At 41.7% G+C, this 24,668-nt stretch overlaps 1 protein-coding gene across 17 annotated transcripts in view; it reads right to left on the bottom strand.

Annotated features, from left to right (window-relative positions):
• Window positions 1–24,668, bottom strand: part of SVIL (supervillin) — a 119,835-nt gene that overhangs the window by 35,523 nt on the left and 59,644 nt on the right. For 6 of the 17 annotated variants that reach the window (XM_043967248.1, XM_043967242.1, XM_043967247.1 and 3 more), the window contains 8 exons: window positions 19,629–19,761; window positions 13,758–13,805; window positions 12,909–12,986; window positions 6,972–7,122; window positions 3,266–3,355; window positions 3,075–3,161; window positions 1,631–1,808; window positions 456–628 (listed from right to left, as the gene is read on the bottom strand). In XM_043967248.1, coding sequence (XP_043823183.1) covers window positions 456–628; window positions 1,631–1,808; window positions 3,075–3,161; window positions 3,266–3,355; window positions 6,972–7,122; window positions 12,909–12,986; window positions 13,758–13,805; window positions 19,629–19,761 — 938 coding nt within the window. The remainder of the gene's footprint in view (window positions 1–455; window positions 629–1,630; window positions 1,809–3,074; window positions 3,162–3,265; window positions 3,356–6,971; window positions 7,123–12,908; window positions 12,987–13,757; window positions 13,806–19,628; window positions 19,762–24,668) is intronic. The other 11 variants (XM_043967244.1, XM_043967246.1, XM_043967253.1 and 8 more) reach the window with 7 other exon arrangements.

Below are 24,668 nucleotides of genomic sequence, written 5' to 3'. Positions count from 1 at the left end.
AAAACACCAAAACCGAAACAAGCCAAAACAACAACAACAAAAAACCCAACCCCAAAACAACACTTAACTTCAATCCTGCTTTCTTTCCACCAAGTATACTTTGAAAAGACTCTAGCTGTTGAAATCCCTCCCTTTAATCAAAGTCCCACTCAGTCAACCACCTCCTTGATAAAGCCCCCCCCCTCTTACCCCAGGGCAAAAGGCTCTCTTCAGCCTTGGATTTCTCATTTCACTTTGTCTGGCCATCTTTTATTCCTCTCACATTTTACCTTGTACCACATGGATTTTTGTACCTGCCATAACTCTTCCAATTAGATCATAAGGTATATATATGGACTGTATCATTTCCCCCACCTCTGTAAGTAACCCCAATATCTAGCAGAGTGCCTTACAAATAGTAGGTATTTAATGAAAGTTTGTTGAATTGAATTAAACAATGACAATCAGGTAGTTACTTTTTTCAACTTTCATCCGCTTTGACTCCATGAAAGCAACATTTAATCTCTGTTCAGTATATTCTTGAAGGATGTCTTCTCTTGCTGCCAGCATTTTCAAGGGATTTCTTGAAGACTGAACTCTGCGCATAGGTCTAACAGCACGTTTGTGTTCTGCTACAGAAGAAGTCAGCCTATGAAGCAAAGGAAATTGAGCTATGTTGGATGCAAACTACCATTGACCTCCATTCTGTTGAGGGTTACTGGCTCTAGAGTGGTGGTGTTTCCACCCTTTAACTTCCTGCCATTCTTTTATAATTCCTACAATTTGACTATTACTCAACAGTAATAGTCCATCCCTGTCCATCTCAAGACATGGTGAAATGGAAAATGTGACTTCATGAAGCCTCCATGTTATTGTTGAACAAGCTGAGACAAATAACCTTCTATCTTCCATCAGAATTATATTACTTCTTGTGGTCAGGGGTCTAGGTTCTGATAGCCTTGAGATTTATTTTAGATCTAGAACTAGAAGATTCTAGCTCATAATTAGATAAGGATTAACATTCTTTAAGCATTTTCAGGTTACTTGCTTTAGATCTGGTTTCATGAAATCCAATTTTTCCTCTTCTACAGAGGATGAGTAGCTGCATGGATAAAGGGCTAGCGTCAGGAAGTCCCTGGTTCATGCCCTGCCTCTGCCACATACTGACTGTGTGACTGAGAAAATCCCAATGTGCCAGGCTATGAGGCTTTAAGTTACAGGCAAATCATTGCTCTCCATTGGCAGCGGGGATTTCTGTACTGGGAGTTCCCATCACTGATGCAATCATAGAATTCAATATATCTACTGAAGACATTTTCCTGTCCCAAATCTGGAAACAAACCACAACAAAGACCCCACAACGGTGGGAATAACACCAGAGAGAACCCCCTTCAGTCTGCTGGTGCCAAGGAGTGACACTAAGCTTCCTGGCTGACCTAAGTTAGGGTATGTGAGGCTTCTTTATGGCAGGTAGTTTTGTTTTGCCCGTGCGATCATACTCCAAGAGATGGAGAGCAGTGTTATGATGAGGTCCTATTCTGCTTAGAAGATGAACTTAGGATATGGCTATTTAGACATTTTCATCCTGGGGAAGAGTGGAGGGGGCAGGAATGTAGGGAAGGGAAGAAGAGACAGAGAGAATGAAACTCACTTGGGTGCATAAGGATCAAAAATGGCATCAAAGTCCTCATCCAGCTCCACTCTTCCTAGAGGCACAGAAGAATCCACACTGCGGTAAAATTTGGAGAAGGTCTCATAGTCATCCAGCTTCATCACTTCTTTCACAGTTTTTCCAGTAACAGTGAGAATGGTTTCTTGCATACCACCAACTACAAAAGAAAGAGTGGAACTGCAGTTTATACAGAATGAAAGAAAAAGATTTAATATTTTAAATTTAATTCAAATATTTTAATTTTTAAAATTTAATATTTTAAAGACTTTCCCTCCCCAAGATAAAGAAAAAATTCCAGATTAAAAAATGGATGTACAATAGCTCCCATATATATAGCACCTACCAAGTGCCAGGCCCTATGCTAAGCACTTTGCAATTATTGTCTCACTTGGTGTTCACAACAACCCTGGAAGGTAGGTCCTATCTTTATGCCCATTTTAGAGATGAGGAAACTGAGGCAGGAAGAGGTTAAATGACTTCCCTAGGGTCAGAGTTGCCAAGTATCTGACGCCAGATCTGAACTTACTGACTTACCAACAAACTGCCAAGGGATGCCTTTCCTATTTAAGCAGAGGTTCTGTGATAAAACTGATAATGTTTAGTGTTGCTACTTCCATCCCACCAGCCATCTAATATGGATTTCCCTACTCCTTCCCATACCAACTGCATAAAAGGAACTGGTTCCAAGATCCTGGGCTGACCCATGATTTCCCAAACATATCTAACGGTTAAAGCCCTAGATTCAAAAACACTTACAAAATGCAGAAAAAGTAGATTAAGGTTTTTTCAATCTACTTTCCTTTACCTTCTTCTGTCTTCACCCACTAAACCAGAAGCTCCGAATGTCGAGTCCATAATTTAAAAACAAAATAATTTCTGATAACCTTGTTTCCTTTGTCACCCTCTGCATTTATTTTATGCCTTTACAAACTTGATTGTGAGCAGGAGTCCAGAGGGCTCAGGATAAAAGGTAGTTTAAGGACCTTTTAAGTCCACACTATGCTTTATGCTAGATTTATCTGGACCAAGTGATAGAGTGCTTTCTTCTCTAATGGGGGTGGGGAGGGGAGCTTGAAAATTTTCGGGGAGGGGGGGACCAGAGAGAGAGAGAGATGAGGAAGTGGAGAAGTCTCAGTGGGAAGAGCCAGGAGTGAGGTCTAGAACCCTCAGCTCCAGCAGCAGGTTTGGGGGCAACTTCAGCTGGGGAGAGGTATTGGAACAAAATTTAAGGGCTTGGGGCAGCTAGGTGGTGCAGTGGATAAAGCACCGGCCCTGGATGCAGGAGGACCTGAGTTCAAATCCAACCTCAGACACTTGACACTTACTAGCTGTGTGACCCTGGGCAAATCACATAACCCTCACTGTCCCACCAAAAAAAAAAAAAAAGTTAAGGGCTTCCCCCCACTGTGCCTCTGTTATTTACCTTTGTTGTTCAGTCTCCCCAGAAATGACTCAAGCCTATCTAGCTTCAAGTCAGACTCAAGCTGCATATCTGGTTTGGCTTCTATATCTGAGAAAGAAGAGAGCACAGGTGAGAAAATATTCATGGCTGGCATTCTCACTAAAAAAAAAAAAAAAAACAAAAAAACAAACCAGCAGTTTTTGGTTCCTTACCTTCAAGGGGTTTGGAGATGGGCGTGGTGCCCTTCATTCGATTGCTGAAGGGGGAGCTTACTGGCGTAATGGCCGTAGGTGATGCCAAACCTGGTGAACAAGCAACGATTGTTTGAAGTGACGGTTTGATTCTTAGAAACTTACATATGTCAGTGGCCTAAGGACCCAAGGCTGGATTGGAACTCAAGTCTTTCTGACTGTCCAGTGTTCGGGAAAGCTGCCTAAACTCGCTGATAAACGTGAAAATCAGCAGTGTAGTGTGATGAAAAGAACACTGGGTTTGAAGGCAGGGGACCTATGTTTCCTTCCTGGTTCTGGCACCTACTCCCTGGGTTAGCTCAGACACGTCACTGAACTGTGTAAAATGAGGGGGTTAGATTGGATGGTCACAAGGGTCTTTTCTCTCTCTAAATCTATGACCCCAAGATAAAATGTGGCTTTTTCTCAGCAGAGAAGCAACAACATGTAGAGGAAGATGTGTGGATAAGAGAAGTTAGTAGCCCGTTTATGGGGAACAAGCTTTTAAAAACCCTCAAGGGTCATTAAGATTTATAACCAAAATAAATAGATTCAAATAAAATTCAGATCAAATATAATCAAATAAAAGGCCATATTATTAGAGCTCATTTGCAAATGCAGCATTGTTTATATTTCATAACTAGCACTCACCCTGAGGATATTTAAAGAATAGTTAACAGCCCCTCAAATGATTACTAGCTCTTTATTGAAGTGAAACCTACCATCAGCTGCTACCCCTCACAATCCTGAGAGGATGTTCTGTAACTCAATTGATGTAAAGGAAAAAAAAATAAGATATGATGTGTTTTTCATGTTCTTTCCCTAAAGCATTTAACATGTAAATATGTTAATCTGATGAATTCAATAACATAAAAAACAAAAAAACAAAAAACAAAACCAAAAAACAAAACCCTTCCTCAGGTTCCAGTAAGTGCAAAGTATTTAGTTTAGTGAAAAAAAAATCAGCTTTCTGGAAGGACAGCTAGACCTGCTGTATCCTGTAGTAAATCTCTAAGTCCTTAGAGGGAGTTTAGAAGACAATCAAAAGCGTTAATTAATGCAGAGATCATTAGTTTTGCAAACTAATAAAGGGGGTCGAGTCGGAAAGCAGATTTCCAAAGCAGCTGGAGAAATCTGTTCATTCCGAACTATGGGAGAAAGTATTACCTAACCTGCTGATCTACCTCCCCCTACTGTCCAATTCATAGGGCAGCAGCGATGAGGCCCACCAGCTGGTGGGAGTAGCCTTCTTTCACTAATGGAGATGAGGATTTTGCCATGATGGGCCAAGGGATAAAGATTTAAATTGTCGGCATTTTTTTTTAGGAGACCAATAGCACACACCAATAAATCTTTAAAAACAAACACACATACATACACACAATGTATGTTTTTCCACACGATGTCTTGTTTTTAAAGTCTCTCCTTCCTTAGAAAATCTAGTATGCATCTCGACCCTGTTTCCTATTTTACTGAGAAGATGCCTCCTCCCTAGTGAATCTTTCCTTGATCTCCACGTTGATGAAAAAAAATCACAGTTTATTCGTGTCCCTACCTAGTCACATCTGACCTACCTTTACTATATTGTAAGGATCTTGAGTCTTCTTTGTATCTTCTCTAGTGCTTCTAGCACCTTACCACTCAAAGTAGGTACCTAATAAATGAGTGGAGGCCACCTAACTTCAAAACCCTCCCTTCTCCACATCTTAAACCCTTCCTATTATACCACCTATCCTTCCTTCTGGTCTAATAGGAAGAGATAGCTCCTCTTACAGCCCAAATCACCCTTTTTTCACTTGTTCCCAACTCAACCCTTCCAGCTTCCCTGGGAGTTGCTTTATGAACATTCATTCTCTTGTTCTTTTACAAAGTCAATATTTCCCTATTCACTAGTTCCTTCCCCTCCAGCCCAAACATGTTCAGGGATTTCCTTGCCTGGGTAACTTTCTCTTCATTCTAGCACTTCCTTCAGCTACCACACCATTTTTTTCTCCTCTTATCCTGCTAATTTTCTAACAAGACTCATCTACATTCATTGCCACTACTTGCTCCCTACCATCTTAGCATCCACCCTTTGTTGTATCATTTCCTTGATACTCCAGTGAGATTGCTTCTTGACCTCTGCTTCACTGAACACGATGACAAAGAACTCTCTTGGTTCTGACTGTGCCTTCTTTGTCTACCTTGCTAGCTCCACTTTCTTGTTTAAACCCCTAAATGTGTCTATACTTGACTTCTATCACTACATGCTCTGCTTTGGCCATCTCATCTACTCCGATGGCTTTATCTACCAACTCTATACAAATTATACAAACACACATATTTGCATATGTGTGTGTCTATCTATCTATCTATCTATATCTATCATAGACCCCCATTTCTAACCACCTACTGGATCTCTTCACGTGAGGACCTGCTGGCAACCTCACTCTCACCAAGTCCAGAACTTAATTCATCATCTTCTCCACAAAACACAGCATTCTTCCTAATTTTTCTCTTTCTGGTAATAGCATCATCTATCTCCCAAGCCATCCAGGCTCAGACCTCAGTGCTCTTTGAACCCTTGCTTTATTCTAACTTTATAAAATCTCTTCAGATGACAAGTTCTTTTCACTCCCTGTATCCCTGGCACTGAGCAGGTGCCTTACATTTGTAGGCACTTAATAAATGTTTATTGGATTGGATATTTCTAGTCCTTGTTTCCAATCTGCTGCCACAATATGTCAGGCCCTCCCCATCTCTAGGGGAAAGGAATCAACATTTATTAAGTACCTGCTATAGGCCAGGCATTATGCTAAGTGCCTTCTATGATCTTATTTAATCTAACCTAGACTTTTGCAAGAACTGCTAAAATCTGTCTCCTGTCCATCAGTCTCTCCTACCAGTTCATCTTACAAACTGCTGTTAAAATAATTTCTCAACATAAAGCCCTGATCACATTGCATATCTTCTAAAAAACCCAAACAAACAAAAACCCTCCAAGTGCTTCTCATCAGTTAGCCAGTAAGATCCAAACATCTTGACCTTGCAGCCTCTCCCTCACGGACCATAAATTCTGGCCAAACTGGACTACTCCTTGTTCTCCAAATATTTTCTCCATTTCTGAAGATTTGGACCTCATAGCCACAATGGTGCCCTCCTTTGGAGGAAAGAGGAATGTGTGAGTGAGCACGGAAGGTGAACATTTCTCTGTGTGGTAATGGCTGTTGTGCTAGCTCAGAGAAGCTGGCCATATGTTCTGATGGATGCCTTGCCACACCTGAAAAGGGCCCTAAAGTAACTGACAGGAGCATCGAGGGGGTGCAGTGGATAGAGAACTAGCCCTGGAGTCAGGAGGACCTGAGTTCAAATCCAGCCTCAGGCACTTAACACTTACTAGCTGTGTGACCCTAGGCAAGTCACTTAACACCAATTGCCTTACCAAAAAAAAAAAAAAAGTAACTGACAAATCATGTGGGGCCATGGCCAAGATCTTGATCAAATCTGAAATTGCAAAGCACAGTTTCTAAATGGTTGAGTTCAGTTTTTGTTTTTGTGGGACTTAATTCCTTCTCTTGTTGACTCCAAAGCTAATTAAACTTTCATAGAAAAATGGTTCTTAGCAGCTAATTCACAGACACCAGCTAGACCACATTTACATCACTTTAGTTCTGGGGAGTGGATGGGAGGGGCCTCATTCCCCACTGACCTCTCTTCACCATCCTGCCAGCAACAGTGAATTGGGTAGAATCGTTGGCTGCTCCTTTTCCTCGGGTCTTCCAAGCTTCTTCTCTCACTGTAATGAGCTGTTTCCTCTCTTCAATTGTCATTTGGCTTTCATGACTTTCTGCCATCCTCTGCTTAAGGATTGGAAGGGAAAAAGGAGGAGGAGGAGGAGAGGGAACAAAGATCAATACCAATGGCGGCCAATGATCTCCCTAAAACCATCCCCATCTGGATTTGAGGGCTGGGTTATAGAACTAGACCAGTAGAGAAGGTGCAATGTCAGATTAAACCCTTGCTCTGCTGCTTCTTATGGCCTTCTAGTAATGCCATTAGATGACCTGAACCAAAGGGATTCTGTGATGCACATTGGATCTGCCAGCTCATTGTGGAGGGTCTTTCTTTGAGTGATGAAGACCACAGCCCAATTCTCACCCAACAACATGTAAGAGGCCATCCTCATCATCTCTCTTTTTTTTTTTTAAGTGAGGCAATAGGGGTTAAGGGACTTGCCCAGGGTCACACAGCTAGTAAGTGTTAAGTGTCTGAGGCCGGATTTGAACTCAGGTACTCCTGACTCCAGGGCCGGTGCTCTATCCACTGCGCCACCTAGCTGCCCCCTCATCATCTCTTGATGTTGCAGGGGCTGCCCATAGGTTGTCCCTCACCCTCCATTTAAGGCTGGCTCGGATATCAACCAGTGTATCACAGAATTGAACCCATGATTCCATGCGGGGTTAGACACTCAAGACCTTTTATTTTTTTTAACCATCTTGGATGAGTTTAGCATCAATTTACTAGTAAGCACAGGATAGGGGCTGAACAAGATTAGATCTTCCATTGACAGAGAACTCCCAGGTGAGTAACTCCTTCTAAGGATGCAGGGTGGCAGCTTCTCTGCAACTTCAAAGAGAATTGCCTAGAGCATTAAAAGGTTAGGTGACTTGTTCAGGGTCACATTGCTAAGTATGTGTAAGGGGTGGGAATTGAACCCAGGTTTTCCTGATTCTGAAGGCAGCTCAGCTGCCACACTGACCTCTCAGTGTTATTTAGAAAGAATTCAAAGCATCTGCAGCCTCTAAGTTACAAAAAGTCTGTATTTTTAAATCGTGTGCATCAGTGGTTTGGAACTAGTCAGACGGTTTTCCATATGAGCAACGTCACAATAAGTAGTAAAGTTCCTCAGTCAACCCACAAAACCTTATTTATCCAAACATATAAGGCAAGGAGCACGTTTTCTCCCCTGTTCCCATGCAGTCCCAGCAGGAAAGAAAGGGGCTCTTCTAGTTCAGTTGCATGGTTTGGTGGCCTGGGCTAGGGACCCTGCTGGCCAGGTACTAGAGGACCCAAGGAGAGGAAGAGAGAGGGTGAGGGTGAGGGATTCTAGGATGTGGAGCGAATAGGGGGCAAGTGGTGATGAAGAGAAGTGATAAGGGCTGGTGTGTGGAAGAACAGAGGACAGTGACCACAGGGGTGGTAAAGAGAAGGGGAGGGTTTGGGAGGTGGGAGGTATCAGGGCAAGCACTGAGATGGTCACTGTTCACCACCCTCTCCCCTTCTCCTTCATTCCAGCGGTCATGGAGAAAAGCAGGTTAGGTACCAAGATGCCAGCAGCATGGGCTGTGCCCTATCTTTTTCCCTACACCTTTCAAATCGGGGCAGAGTAAGGAAAAAGGTGGCTCAGGGTGACCTTGGTCATTTTGGTGGAAAGGTCAGTTGGCAGGAATGGCATTGAGGCAAAATGAGACATGAAGACTTAGTAGGGATGGAGGAAGCTGGAAACTCCAAAGCAGTAATCGAGTTCTGAAGGAAGCCCTTCATATTTAAAAGATGTTACATAAATTACATGTATCTAAATCTAAGTCTGGAGCAGTTAGATGGTTCAGTGGATGTAGCACCAGCCAGGAGTCAGGAAGACCCATATTCCTGAGCTCAAATCTGGCCCCAGACATTAGCTGTGTGACCTTGGGTAAGTCACTTAACTTCTGTTTTCCATAATTCACTAGAGAAGGAAGGAAATGGTAAACCACTCCAGTATCTTTGTCAAGAAAACCCCACGGACAGTATCACCCACAGAGTAACAGAATCAGACACGACTGAACAAAATCTATGTCTGCCCATCTCCAGCTGAGCCTATATTCTATTGTCCTGCCCAACCTCTTCCTGAGCCCACAGTTTCTCAGACCTCTCAGTCAGGAGCATTTTTTGTCTAGGACAGGTACCGCAGGGCAGCCAGGTGCTGTAGGAAATAGAGCACTGGACTTATGAGTCATCAAGGGCTGAGTTCGAATCCTGTCTCTAGCACTTACTAGCTATGTGACCTTGGGCAAGTCACTTCCTCTCCCTTAGCCTCAGTTGCCTCATCTGTAAAAGGGGGTGATGATGGCCTCCACACCTCCTAGGGTTCTTGGGAGGATCCCATGAGACAAGATATGGAGTGCTTTGCAAACCTCAAAAGCAGCCATTATTTTTGTTTCTGTTCTTATTTTGGAGCTAGCATGGTCTACCTTTTCTTCCAGCCATTGTGAAAATGCCCCTGGCTCTTTACTCCCTTCATGTATTATTTTTCTTTGGATGATGGCAAAAGCCGAGAGCAAGGCTCAGCACCAAGTCAGATGATTAGAATGCCTTGGAAGCACACAATGGAAAGGACCCGGGATCCCTGCAGTCCTTTTCCTTCCTAATATACCACCTTGCTGAGCCAAGCTAATATCCCCAAATTAACCAAACAGGGAATGGAAGTGAGATTTCTGGATGTGTGTGTTTCATGAAACACACAAAGGCAGGACTGTGAGGTAGGGCAGAAAGTTGAACAAACGAAAGGAAAGGCATTGTCTGCCTCTTTCTCTGAGTCTACAGGAAAAGGACTGCCTAGGGAAGGTCCATCCTAGGTCAAGAATTTGGAATATCCCATCTCTCCTAGCCTATAAATCTGCCTTTTACAGCTTCCTTCTACCCATTTAGAAGAATAACAAGGTGATACATCAGCCAGATGCTCTTTGTAGACTAGAAGAATTGTGGCAATTCTGATAAAGTCCAAATTTCCCCCTGCTCCCCATTACAACCAAATGGGTCCCTTTCATTTCAAAACTACTCAGGATCTGCATACTCAGAAGCATGGCACATCTACAAAATGTAATGCAGGAAAATGATCTTAGGTGATAGTGATGGCACTGGGGTATGCGGTTTGCTCGGCCAAGACAGCCAAGTTTATAAGAAAGTTTAAAAAAAAAAAAGAAAAAAAAGAAAAGGTCTTTTCTCACTCGCTTTTCAGAATTCAGCTTAAAGCGAGGAAAAGCTGGACTAGGCTTTCAATGTCTAAAGTTCATCTCAACAGGTCCAGATGCTTATTCTCTTTGCTATCTGAAGAGTATCATGTCTCCCACATCCTGAGTGGGATGGCTATTGTGGTTAATGACTAAGAAAAATGACATTTATGGAAGCACAAATGTCCCTTCCGAAGCACGGGGCTTTCCTCAGATCTCTTCCACACAGACACAACCAAGTCTAAGGGTATGTAGGTGAAAGAGTAGCATGAGGTGATGCTAAATCACCTCGACTCTAGAGAGAATCCATAATTTTTCGGAGCCACCCGGCCTGGCAGCTAGTCTGATCCCATTTTAAGGGGGAAAAAGGTTTTCCTCCCTCCAAATGACCAGCTGAACTTTAAACTTTTAGAAACTCTTGGTGTCTCCTTTAGTTATTTTGCTACTTTCTGCTTTCCACTGAGACCTATGATTTCATCTATGTGAGGAGTTTCTGGTAAGGAAATACCCTCTATTGATCTAGAGCTGAACGAAATGCTTCTGCAGGGGTTAGAAAATTTCTGGGAGCCCTCCCAGACTAAGTGATCTACCCCTCGTCCCACGGCTAGCTTGTGTCAGGGGCATCTGAACCCAGACCTTCCTGACCTCAAGGCCCATGATCTATCTGCTGTGCATCCCTGATGCTGCTTATTATTTTGTTGGTTTCTGTTTTTGGCTTGGGCCTGTGATTTCCTTCATTCATGGGAATGAATGGGAGGAATTCCTCAATCCAACATTTCAACTATTCCTCCAGTAGATTGTAAGCTCCTTGAGGGAAAGGACTATTTTGTTTCCATCTTTGCTTTCCATGCCTAGCGCATAGTAGATGCTTAACTAATGGCATGTCTTTGAGGCAGAACTCGAACCCAGAGTCTTATGGCTCCAGGCCTACTTACTGCCTTCCCTTCAAGTTCATAGTTAACGAACCTGATGTTGCATCCATCTAAGTAGACACAACCCTAGGCTGAAAGTCCAAAGCAAATATAATTTGTCTTTATTATATGCTGTGGGCATCTATGGTAGAAAGAAAAAATATGTGGGGGAGGAAGGGAATTCGTGAACATCTTCTCGGGATGCAGACAGCAAATATGCTCCTGCCTACCACTGTATGTACTGCAAATTATGTATTTTCTTTTTTGAGATTCTAAATGAGTGTTTTTCTTCTTCTTCTTCTTCTTCTTCTTCTTCTTCTTCTTCTTCTTCTTCTTCTTCTTCTTTTGGTGAGGCAATGAGGGTTAAATGACTTGCCCAGGGTCACACAGCTAGTTAAGTGTCCAGTGTCTGAGGCCGGATTTGAACTCAGGTCCTCCTGAATCCAGGGCCAGTGCTTTATCCACTGTGCCGCCTAGCTGCCCCATGATTGTGGAAAAGAAAGTGAGCTTTGTGTTCCCCATGTGCAAATGGGGCAAGGTGCTATCAAAAGGGTTTCATTAAGATAATGTATATAAATAAACTGTTTTTTAATTCTTAAAGCACTAAGTTTATTATTATTATTAACATTAATAAAAATTGTCCGGGGAAACTGTTAAGGAAAAAATGAAATTCTTTATGGAGGAAAAATTTGTCTTAAAATTCTTGACATGTTGAAATAGGAACAGGTTTTGGGACAAATCTTTTCTCCTTATAAAAGCCATCAGAAATTGTTTTTTCAAGTCAATTAAAAAAAAAGTTGGGTTACTTGAATTTTTTTTAAACTTCATTTGCCTCTGATATTCAAGCTGGAATTTTGCATCTGACTTTATGATCCATTTTTCAAGGATGACATTCCTCAGAAATCTGGGGTCCCTTGTCCCTCAATTATTACTACTGCCTTCAATAGAATGAAAACAAGAAAGAAAAGAGGGGGGAAAAAGGTGAGGTAGAGAATGAGGGAAGGAAATTGTTCACTATGTTGCCTTTCAAAAAGTTGTGTCAGAGGGGGTAGTTAGGTGAAACAGTGGATAGATGAAGCACCGGCCCTGGATTCAGGAGGACCCGAGTTCAAATCCGGCCTTAGATACTTGACACTTACTAGCTGTGTGACCCTGGGCAAGTCATTTAACCCTCATTGCCCCCCCCCCAAGTTATGTAAGAAAACTGTCCATTTCTCAAGAGGAAATGTGAAGGGGAGGAAATGACACCAAATCTATATACGTTGCAGCACTTATCTTTTAAAACCCCTCATCATTCATCCTAAAGTTCTAAAAATGTCTGCTTTTAGGGCAAAATTTTCAGTTAGAAGAAACTATTCCTTGGACCCCCAAATAAACCACTAAGTACTTAGGAATGAATTTGCTCTTAATACTGTGTCAGTTTCCTCCTGTTGCTGCATTCAAGAACACCAAGCCCCACTTGTTCGGCCACGGTGGCTTTTATTTACCCTATAAAGCCTAGTAATTAAAATGGAAAAACAACAACAAACAAACCCCAAAACCTCTTAAAAAGTTTGGCTCATCCAAGTTACATTAACAGCATCTTCACAGGTCTAGAAATAAGTGGAGCCAAGAATATACCTGGCAGGATTCTCACCTGGAATGTCTGTTGAATTCTCCAGGAAGAACCAACAACAAAGGAGAAAAAGTGCTTTCCTACTGGTCAGAAATTGCAATGAGGTTTGTTATGTGTCAGTTTTTCCTCACCTGATTAATGGGTACAAAAGACTGGTATTTATGGACAGCAGGCATAGCAGGAGAATAAGTAGAAGCGTATACAGGTTCCTACAGAGCAAAGCAAGAGGATTAGAGGTGAAACAAGAAAAGAGGCAAAGGGAGAAAACCAGTAATTTTCTAACAGGAAGTTAATTTACTCATTGCAATTCCTATCCTCTTTCTATGAAAGAGTTCTTCATCTTTTGGGGAGAGGGGAAAAAACAAAAACAAAAACAAAAACAAAACCTGCTAAAATAATTCCACACAAGCAGCGCAGATTTACCGGAGTGAGTATATGTAGTGATGAAGTGAGTTAAAGTCACTAATATAGCAATTTAAACACAATCAGGTGGCAGAGAAGGGAAAAAATGACTGGTATCGAACTCTTTAAGACGTTAAAAGGAGTACCGTCTTTCCCACGTAACTGAAGGAGAGACCAGCCAGCAATGGTCTTACTGTAAAGATTAGCAGCCTTTCCTTCTAGAAAAAGGCAGAATCTATCTTATAATCATTGTTCCAGGGCCAGAACGGACCTCAAGAGCCACATGAACCAACCTCTTCATTGGACAGATTTGGAATCTGAAGATGAGAGGGGTTGTGTGACTTACGAGAGATCAGTTCTGGAGTTTGATGCCTTTGGAGGAGGAATCTGAACCCAGACCATCAAACTCCAGAATGAATTCTCTTTCCACCATTCCAGAGAAGCGGGTCTCCTCCAAGCAGCTGACTATCCAACAGGAAAGAATCTGAAAGGGAAAAACTACTGCACAGGATGTGAAAGGGAAACGGGGACTTTTGGCTAAAGCCTACAATTAACACCTCTGTTAGAGTTAGGCTTACCCAAAGCAGATTAGAAATGGCATTATCATCTGTAAATCCTCCTTCTTCCTACAGGTTAAAACAAATGGGAAACATTGCAGAGGGTTGGAAAAGAATAGTCCATTTAGAGCATTGCATTCATTCTCTTCAAATCATCAGTGCCCAGGGGCAATTAGCAATGTGCACATGCTAGCACACAGCAGGGTGCGGGGAACAAAGATGTGTAAAGGCTAGCCTCCTAATAGTACTCATTTTAATTACCCACTCCACTCCTCTCCTCCTCCCTTTACTTCTCTCCTCCTCCCTCTTCTACTTCCTCCCCTCTCTACTCCTCTCCTTTCTCCCTCTTTTCCTCTCTTCCTCCCCTCCTTTTATCTTTCATCTCCTCCTCCTCCTCTTCTCTCCTCTCTCTCCTCCCTTCTTCCCCCACTTAGTCTTCTTCCTTCCTCTCCCTCCTTCCTTCCCTCCTTTATGCCCCTCCTATCCCTCCCCCCATTTCTCTAAGCGATCTTACATGTGCCACCCTCAGAGCAATTCGGAATCTCAGGGACAGTGGGCAGTCCCAGCACGAACACAACAGATGTGCTGTCCTGTCCTTGAATTTCTAGGAACTTGCTGTGGGAATGTCATGGTGCTCAGCTTGATTCACTCTCCTAATGGCATTGCAGCACAGCTGGTGATCAGACACTAATCTGGGACTCGTAAGTAGGTTCAGGTTTTTAATGGCAAACCCCGTTAAGGGCTGATGCATTTGGTGACCGTCTTAACTAGGAAGAATGTGAGTCACTCGATGTGCTCAATATGCATGAAAGCAAACCAACTCATGCTTTCATGCAGAATAAGCAAACACCGGGAGAGGAACTTAAATACTGGCATGTGGTTAAAGGGAGTAGCAGATCCAGTAGCCACAAGCAGACGGCTGAGAAGTTGTTGATTTCAGACTTCCCTTCATTTCTTATCTCTCTCACTGGTCACACTGAAGGAGATCCTAGTGGCCAGAGCTCACACACCAAGGTACCAAGTGTAGCACAGGAAAGACCATACTGACAGACTCGACAGCATCTATTTTTGACTACTTTGTTGAGCGAGGTGAGTATACTACCAAAAAACAAACAAACAAAAAAAACCCCACATCAATGCTTCTAACTTTTGGCACATCCTTAAACAATGAAAGGAAAAAAAGAAAGGAGCCCCAAATGGTATTCCAAGGGAATACCATTGGACAGCTGGACAAATGATTAGTTGTGTCCTTAAGCCCCCAATCCGCAATCCTACATTTTAAAAATGAAAAAAGCAAACAGCTACCACCATATCACACAGTCCCTTTAAAGTGATAGATCACTTAATACTTGAATGGAAAATCTAACTTTGGCTCCAAAAGTGTACTCATAGATCACAGAACTTCTTATCATCCACTGGACTGCAAGTATGAGGCTCTTCAAAGAAACATATTTTATTTGGATTTGGCAGAGATTTGCCAAAGATTCTTTCTTTCTTCCTTCCTTCCTTTCTTTTTCTTTTAATGATAACAGATTTCCCTTAATTCTCCTGGTGAGCTCATAATGATTATAAAACCCAGAAATCTGGTGAATTTCCCATGGGAGTTTGCTCCACTTCAGTTGATAGATGATCTTTACATGCAACTTATAACAAAATTCAGCTGCTGTAGAAGACATTCTCACACTTCAAGGACTTGGCTGCATTGCTACCAGCAAACTGAAGCAGGCATGATCAGTAATGGCGCTGCTTCTTTTGAGGACAGCTTTGATGGCATTGATTCATGATAACTGATGATGACACCTTTGAGTAGCTCCCTCACCTATCTGCTTACACTGGGATTTGGGATGGGAGTAGTCCTATCTGAGAATAGTTAGATGTGATGAAAACGACCCTCCTTCTAATTATATGTTGAAGTTACTGCTTAAGACCTGGTGATGGGCTTAGTGATAAAACAAATGTTTCTAGTCCAAATCCGAATTTTCCCACATTAATTGGTTTGTTAGATGATAATTCATGTGGGCTGCTGGTATGTGATAGACTTCTAACTTTCCTATTCCTTTACCTCACTAGTGTCTTGGATAATCAACCAACCAACATTGATTAAGCACCTACCTAGTGCCAGGCATTGTGCTACCTGTTCTACAGTGGAAATGTGTACTCACAAATGTCAGAGGTTCCCAAACAGGAGGCTCCAACAACCCCTGGACACTACCTGGGCTCTCAAAGTATTGTGACCTGGATTCTGGAATCTCCTCTTCACTCCTGGCACCCCCTAGTCTCTGCAGATTGCCCAAATGGAAATGGATGGAACCCTGTTTATTAAATATGAAAACTTGAGGGAGGGCATGAGGCAGCCACAAAAAACTTGGTAACCATTGAGTTAGGGCTCTGGAAGGGGTTTGGAAATTGTGGATCAGATGACAAACCAACTCTTAATCCCTCAACTGGGAAGCCAGGCTATCTGTTCTGGGAAGCGATGCTATCCAGCCAGCACCTGTCCCAGGCAAAAGCTCGCCATCGACAAGTGTAGTTCCCATGGAGTCCACAGAAATGTCCAACACTCTTACTCGGAGGGATCGTATGTCACAAATGTCACTCCTTCTGCTGGGCAAATGGGACCAGCTTTGTGACATTCTAGCATGAGATGATAACTGCTTCTTAGATGTTTCTCCTTTGGGGTCTGCTGGGGCAAGCCCAGATTTAATCACCTCTGCATGCTGCTGCCACAGGACCCTCTGAATGCACCATGCCATCTGGTAAGGGAGGAAGCCGGTGCCCAGGTGGGGCCATCAGCCAGCTCCTTGTCCTCATAAGAACCCTGCGACTGACCAAAATAGTTCAGCCTATTTGAACTTCAAAGCAGAGTCAGACTGACCTGGGCCAACATGAATGAGACCTCTGATGAGTTGTAGGAATAGCACGTTCACTATTGCTACTGAGTTAGGACAGACATTATTCCCTTGTGTGTGCTTGCTTGTCTCTGTGACCCCATCACCCCTTCTCCCCACATAACCTGACTCTGCTCCATCTACCTAGAAATCTTAGCCCTTCTCCTGCAGCCGCTGTGATCTGTTCCCAGCCAATGTGTCCTCAAGCAACCTTGCACCCTTCTCGATTTCCTTGAGTACTGTTCATTTGCAGTTGATTACTTGTTGGGGTCTTTCCTATAGCTGTTTCAAGGCAGAAACAGACTCAGAGCCAGAAGGCACGTCAGAGCCATGTTGTCCAACCACCTCATTTTACGGATATGGAAACTGAGGCCAAAGGAAAGTGAGGAAGCTGCTCAAAATCATGCAGGTAGCACATGACAGAGGCAGGATATGATCCGGGGCCTCTGACCTCTTCAGAGCTGTGCTTTCTCCAAGCTACCTCACTGTCACTTGTGTTGTCTTTCTGCAAGACACTTGTGGGACAGTGCCACACATCCAGGCTCCCATGGAAGGGCATGACTCTGTGCCTTGTACACAGGTAATTCATATCTTGGGAAGAATGGGATAAGCACATGACAGACATTCATACTAGTCTCGATACTAAAACCCTGCTCCTGGGGTAGAGGGGGGATAGGTGATCCCTGAATTCTTTAAGTTGATGGGGTTCTACCAGGAGAAAAAGGCTGACTATGGTGGCCTGGAGACAGGCAGTATGTCTGTCATCTGTCGCTCAGTCAAGCAAGCCTAGTGTGAGAGCATCAACAGGCTAGGCTGGCTGCAGCCCATGAGCTTTTAGCTATAGCAACTCACAAGTCACCGAGGGGGAGAATGCTCAAAAATGAAATCAGTAACTTGAGATTCAAAGTATTTAAAAGACATAGATGTAAAGACATCTTTCCCTGGGGGTAAGGGGAGTGAGGGACCTGAAAATCAGGAGAATCCCACATTTGATATGATTAATAGAATGCTAATTCTATTTGAGAACTATTGAGTTAACTCAAAAAAAGTCCTTAAGGTAAAATTTGCATATGATAACTCATTAACACTTTTCCTTATAAATAATTTATAGAATTTCCAAAGCTAGCCTTTTGTCAAATGGATGCCAATTCTATTTGAGAACTATTAACTCAAAAAATAATAGCTAGCATTTATAGACCACTTTAAAGTTTCCATAGTGTTTATATGTTATCTTATCTGATCCTCACAACAACCCTGTAAGGTAGGTACTATTATCTCTCTTTTGCAAGTGGGGAAAACCTGGGGTGGGTGGGTGGTTTGGAATAAGTGACTTGCCCAGGGTCACACAGCTAGTCAGGCAGGTAGGTGGTGTAACAGGCCTAGACTCAGGAAGACCTGAATTCAAATCTGGTCTCAGACACTTACTAGTTGTGTCACCCCTGAGCAAATCACTTAATCCTGTTTGCCTCAGTTTCCTCATGTGTAAAATGAGTTGGAGAAGGAAATGGCAACCACTCTAGTATCTTGCCAAAAAACAAACAAACCAAAAGGGGTCATGAAAAATCAGATGTGACTAACAATAAATAAACAACAACAACATACAGCTAGTAAGCTGTCTAAGCAGGATTTGAATTAAGGTCCTCCTGACTCTAGGTCCATCACTAACTACAGGGTCACCTCACTGCTCAAGTACCTCAGGTCATTATCTTTTACCCTATCCACTGGCCAAATGTTACTTTCCAAATTAACGAAGACACAGAAAATCTTGGCAGTTGATCTAAAACTTGTTTGTCTCCATGAGCTTTCCTGATGCAGAACAGTCACTTTTACACCCATCCCTTCATTGAATAATCTTTTTTTAAAAAATTTTCTCAAGAGCCAGAAAGGACCACAGAGATATCATCTAGGTTAGAAGCATATTTATACTCTTGTGTCTTTGAAGACTTTTCATTTTTCCAGATTGGTAGGTGCTCATGTGAAATGCATTTTCTCTCTTATCTCATTTCAAATAATTGTATCAGTTAGCAGACGAAATCATTCCTTGGCACTGAAGGAAGGCACGAAATATTCAAAAGCACAAGTGAATGTTAGTCTAATTTGAGCAGGTGGGGAACTACCTCCATTGATGCAGATAAGACTTCCTTTTCTTCAAGAGACTACAGTACAACTACACTTGAACAAGCTAATTAATTAGCAATACAGGATAAAAAAAAAAAAAACCCTGGAAAAAAAAAAAACTACAAAAGAAGTCCTAAGGAAGTTGTGATTAGCTACTGAGTAAAATGTACAAAGAGGTAGGACTTATATATATCCAGGTCTATTTGATTCTAAGTGCCCACCATTCCAGGGTGCCTTGTTGTATTTTAATAATATGTTGAACATGTTACCTCTAAAATACTTTCAGGTGGTGGCACCTATGTACTGCCCAACTGCAGAATAACTTTATACACATTTCACAAAGTTTGTCAGTTCAAAAATCTCAGGATGAGGGAGGACACATAACTAACTAACTACTCAGGACTGAGAAGTTAGATTAGACCGACTAACTACTTAAAGACCGAGCTGGGCACTGACCGATGGCAACTTTCTTATTTTGCAAGCTTTCAAGTCACAGTATAAGAATTCCAAGTCCATACCTTAGATAAAATTTGCACATGATGACTCACTAACACTTTTCCTTATAAATAATTTATTGAAATTCCAAAGCAAACAAACAGATGCCAAACAGCAAGACCATTTTGAAAACCTCTAAGCTTGCTGAAGCATGATACGATGCTGATACGATTCCAGAAAGCCGTAATGAGGCTACCTTTCTAGTTTAGTCAAAAATAGCTATTGTTGGCAGGCGGTGACAAACTTGTGCTTTTCCATGTGGGGCCCCAAAGCCAAGATGATGTGAATGCTTCCCAAAGTAGCAATTAGTAAGGTTAGGTGTGCTTGTCTACTTGATGCATTTCCAAGCACAGCTCCAAGCAGAATGCCTTTCCTAACATGGACAACTTACCTTCTTCTTGAACGACTGCTCAGTCTCTTGCAGCCGTGTGCTCCGCTCAGTGACGGATACTTTGCTGTAGTCCTGCTTTTTGCTCAGGCGGCTTTTCCAGTCTTCTTCTCCACTCTTTTTCAATAGTGCCAACCTAAGAGAAAACACGCCAAAACACAGTCTTTTTAAACTTAATTAAAACGACACGCAGGATTTTGGAAAATTTAAAAACCCAAACTCATTCTGTTCTCCCACTAGTTAGTTACCTAACAACCCCCACCGAACCCAAAATATGCACATGCATCGTAATTATCCTGCTAATACTTTGGACGTAGATCTTAAAATTCTAGCACCTTCTATTCTAACGCCGGATGTACCCATGCACTGGCAAATACTTTGTTAGCTGTCTTTTCTCCATTCCCAATCCATACCACCCCCCATTTTGTGAAGCGGGGAAGGTGGGAAATTAGGTAATAAATAATCCCATCCCCAAGATGCATTATAAGATTTTATGTTTTTTTTGGGGGGAAAAAAAAAAGTTGGAGACAGTCTCATGGGGTTTTATGGTTGCATCAGAGTGTTAAGCAGTTAAGCTGTTTTACTGGCCCTAGGATGCAGGAGCCATGGAGAAGTTAAAGTAGCCTCTAGGAGAGGGAAGTCCTTTAGTGACCCCTTCTGGCCAAGGAATGATGTACGATTAAAAAGCAAAGGCATGGGTATCTAGTTAGCAGAAAATACTATAGAAATGAGTGGGAATTCCTGTTCATTTACTAGTGGGCTTAGATTTTAATGCTTCCTCTATTATTACTATTATTATCATTATTCAAAAGCACAAGTGAATGTTATCTATCTCCCTGACCCTTTGGTCCATCCGTCCCTTTTGCTATTACCTACAAGTATTGGTCTTTCATGTTGATCTTCTTCCTATTAAAACCACTCTCCACAAATCTTCCACTTTGTAATAGTGCCCATGAAAAAATATAACTGTCGAAAAGCATCTGATTAAACCAAGATGATTATGCGATCCACTTTTATCAAGATATTAAACTTAGTAACTCAAATCTCATCTAAAATTGGGCTTGAAAATTGAGAGGGGGAAATATTTAAAACAGATACTTTCTCCTTCATGCTGAGTCTGTGAGTTCAAATTCTGTAATGTCTTTAATATGAATTCCATGAATTTTGAATTTATGAGTAGCTTCTTGGAGTAGAAAGACCAAGGGACTAGAAATTAAGGAAAGAGGCTCTACTCTTGGGGTTTGTCATTAACTAGATAGATGATTTCCAATGAGACACTTATCTGCGCTGACTCACTTGCCTCATCTATAAATTAAAGGAGTTGTAAGTAATTCTTTGATTCTATGTTTGAATGTGAACAGAACCTAGGCTGGAATTTATTTTTACCTGAGTAGAACGAAAATGCTGATAAGCAAATTAAGAGTACAAATAAGGTATCAGGTGTCAACTTTTGCCTATTCAAGAAAACAAAACATCTGCAATTTTTTTTTTAAAGCATGCATTTATCCACTCAGATGGAAACTTAATTACAAATCATTTTTCTTTTGGCCCAAGGGCTTATAGTACAATGCTAAGAGCCTCCCACAAGGGGACAGGAGACCTGAGTAAAAGTTTGATCTATTCTGTAATACTATTTATCTGGCCTTGGCTTAATCATAAAACCTCTCTGGGATTGAGCTCCGTTATCAGTAAAATGAAATAGGCAGGGGCAGCTAGGTGGTTCAGTGGATAGAGCACCAGCCCTGGAGTCAGGAGTACCTGAGTTCAAATCCGGCCTCAGACACTTAACACTTACTAGCTGTGTGACCCTGGGCAAGTCACTTAACCCCAACTGCCTCACGAAAAAAAAAAAAAAAAAAGGAAAAGAAATAGGCACCCAGATCTCCTCTTGAAAATTCAATGATTTCTGTGACTCAATAGTTATGGGAAATTAGATCTTGGGAAAACCACCGAACAACTCTGTGAAGACCAAATGATCTTGATGTTTTTCCTGTTTGATGACGCTACCCAAGACTTTGTAAGCTAGGCGGGAATCATGGGAATAAAAGTTTGAAAAGCTTTTCATTCCTCTGAAAACATTTATTTGATGTTTCTGACTTTTTACTACTACTGCAGACTAACCTTTTCTTTGGTTAATTTGGATTAGCAAAGCTTAGTTCTTAGGTAAAGAGAAGGCATGGGAAGCATGTAGTGAGCCACCATTACAATTTGTGTTTGTATAGTACTTTTCCAGATTTAGAAGCCTTTTCTCATGGGAGGTATAACAGTGCCTTAAACAAAAAGTTTTCTAGTTCCAAGTTTTAAAAGGCATTTCTAGTTTTTAAATGAATCCAAATGAGTACTGCTTATCACGGTTATTATATCTGGCAAAATTAGAACCTTGTTTAGAACACCCTTTTCAAGAAACAACCTAAAGATAAGCTTAGGAGACACAAGAAAATTTGCCTCAATACTTCCTTCTTTAGGTATGCCCAAACTTGTGTGTGCATGTACAGTCGTGTGTGTGTGTGTGTGTGCGCGCATGCATGTGTATGTGTATGTATGTATATATGTGTGAGTATGTATGTATGTTAAGTGTTTAATAACTAGTATTACACAACTTGATCACCCACTTCAGATTTGCCTAAACATGAAATGTTGTCTATTAAAAAAAACCCTTCAAATCTACTCCAAAGGACAAAGATTCATTATGTTCAAGAACAATCCAATTTCCAAAAGGCTTTTAAGGTCATTTCAAAAGAGGAATTTTAAATTTTTTTTTTTTTGAGGCAATCAGGATTAACTGACTTGCCCTGGGTCACATAGCTAGTAAGTGTCTGAGGCCAGATTTGAACTCAGGTCTTCCTGACATCAGGGCTGGTGCTCTTTCCACTTAGCCACCTAGATGCCCCCAAAAGAGTAATTCCAAAGATGTTTTTGATCCATGACAGTACTCATATATAAGTTTTGACATATAGTTTTGATGTATAAGTTTAGCCATACCTCAGGCATTTTTAAAATTTAGTTTTCCAATAACAAAACACTAGATTAGGTATTATTTATAATCTGTATCAGAGAAAACTGAGGCACAGATACTAAGTGACCTAACCAAAGTTACATAGTAAGCGGGAGAGAGATATGATTAGAAGGTTTTCTGATTTCCCACTATATGCTTTAGGGGCTCTGTGGCAGAGTAAAGAGTGTTGGCCATGAACCCAGCAAAGTCCTGGATTGAGATTCTGTTTTTGATACTTGCAATTTATTTGACTGTGGGCAAACCACTTTGACATCTCTAAGCCTCAGTTTCCTCATTTGTAAACGAGGATCATACTGTTAGTGTTCGCTTTTAGAATAAAACAAGATAATAAAGGGCTTTACAAACCTCAAAATACCACATACATGTCGGTTATTATTCCTAAGACCCTATCTTGTATTTCACCCATTAGCACTTATAATGTTTTTGACTAGTTCATATTTATAGATTAAATAAATTCTTGATGTAAGACTTGTTTAAGGCAGTTGAATTCCCTTCTCTCCCCTTTTCTTGGAATGGCTTTCAAAGAATGCATCCCTTCCAAATGTTTTACACATTCCCTTTTGAATGCTCTGGCTGGGTTGTCACCACAGGCTTCTAGGGCTATATCATAACCAAAATAATGTGGGGGAAACAGCGCAGAAAGTATTAAGCCCACATGGTTCTTTGGACATCGATTCCTCACTAGCGGCCCCAACATGTGGAGTGCAAATGAGGAGTTATTTTAAAATAACATGCATATAAAACCTGAAATGTATTATCCCTGTCCCTTTAAATTTCCTACTTGTGGCTGAACAAGACAAGAAGAGGGCAGATCTTTCAAAATGCATTCATTCTTCCTGTGATCTCACTACCTCCCCACCTCACCACAAATAGCAAAGTACAGGAGAGGGATGAGGAGCTAAGCATCTATCCCCACAGAAGAGATACATTACTGCCTGTGCAATTCCAGCAACTGTGCCAAGTGCCCGTCTGTGCAGCTTGGGCTTGGTGCAGGGTGATTTGTTTGGGGCTGTGAATGCCAGTGAGTGACCTACTAAAATCATTTCTAGAAAGGAGCTAACCCTAAGCATCTCCCAAACCCCTTTTATGTCTGACCAGGGATTAGATAGGCCTCTTTTTTTTTTTTAAATAAAGATAATAACTATTCACATCATTTTCATCACAGCTAGCATTTGTGTAACACTCTAAGGTTTGCAAAGTGTTTTTCATATCTTATTTCATTTGATCCTTACAACAACCCTCAGCAGTAGGTGTTATAATTAGTCCTATTTTACAGATGAGGAAACTGAGGCAGATGTTGTGACTTGCCCAGGGTTATGTAGTGCTATTATATCTGAGGCAGGATTTTCACTCAGGTATTTCAGACTCCAAGTCCAGGGCTCTATCCACTGTGCCACCATTCTGCCTCTTATACCTCTTTAAAGTCAACAAAAGCCTTTTCTTCACAACATCTTGAGAGGCAGGTGGCACAAAGGCATACTCCCATTGTACAGATGAGGAAACTGACAATCAAAGAGCTTAAATGACTTCCCAGCACAGCATGTAGCTGGTAGTAGTTGAAGCTGGTCTCTCCTGACTAGAGGATGCTTTTTACTAGACTATTTGGTGGGATAGGAGAAGCATTAGAAGGTGTAGAGAGTGGCTGTCTTTACCCTCTGTGCTTCTCATCCTGCCTCCATAGGAGAGATGATGCTAAGCAGGACTGGTCTCAGCAAGGGGAAGTCAGTACAATTTATCCTCAGCTCTCTATCTTTTTCATCAGCTTGAAATTTCCCAATTAAAAAAAAAATCTGCCTGCCTGTCTGTGAGCTCTCTCTGCTTGAACGTTAACCAATCCTTGGCATATGCCTGTCTATCCAGACTAGGTTAAGTGTATGGCAAGCCTAATACTTCGGGTTGAACACCATTTCCTCATCTCTCTTCCTTTTAAAACTTCTAGGCATCTCAGTCACCCATTCAGTCCAGGCTTCAGTTAGCATAGCCCAGCCCTGAATGCAGTGGGATGATCAGTGTCAGTTCATGAAATA

The sequence above is a fragment of the Dromiciops gliroides genome, chromosome 5, assembly GCF_019393635.1.
Source record: "Dromiciops gliroides isolate mDroGli1 chromosome 5, mDroGli1.pri, whole genome shotgun sequence".
NCBI lineage: Eukaryota > Metazoa > Chordata > Mammalia > Microbiotheria > Microbiotheriidae > Dromiciops > Dromiciops gliroides.
This window is presented reverse-complemented; position numbering and strand designations above follow the sequence as displayed.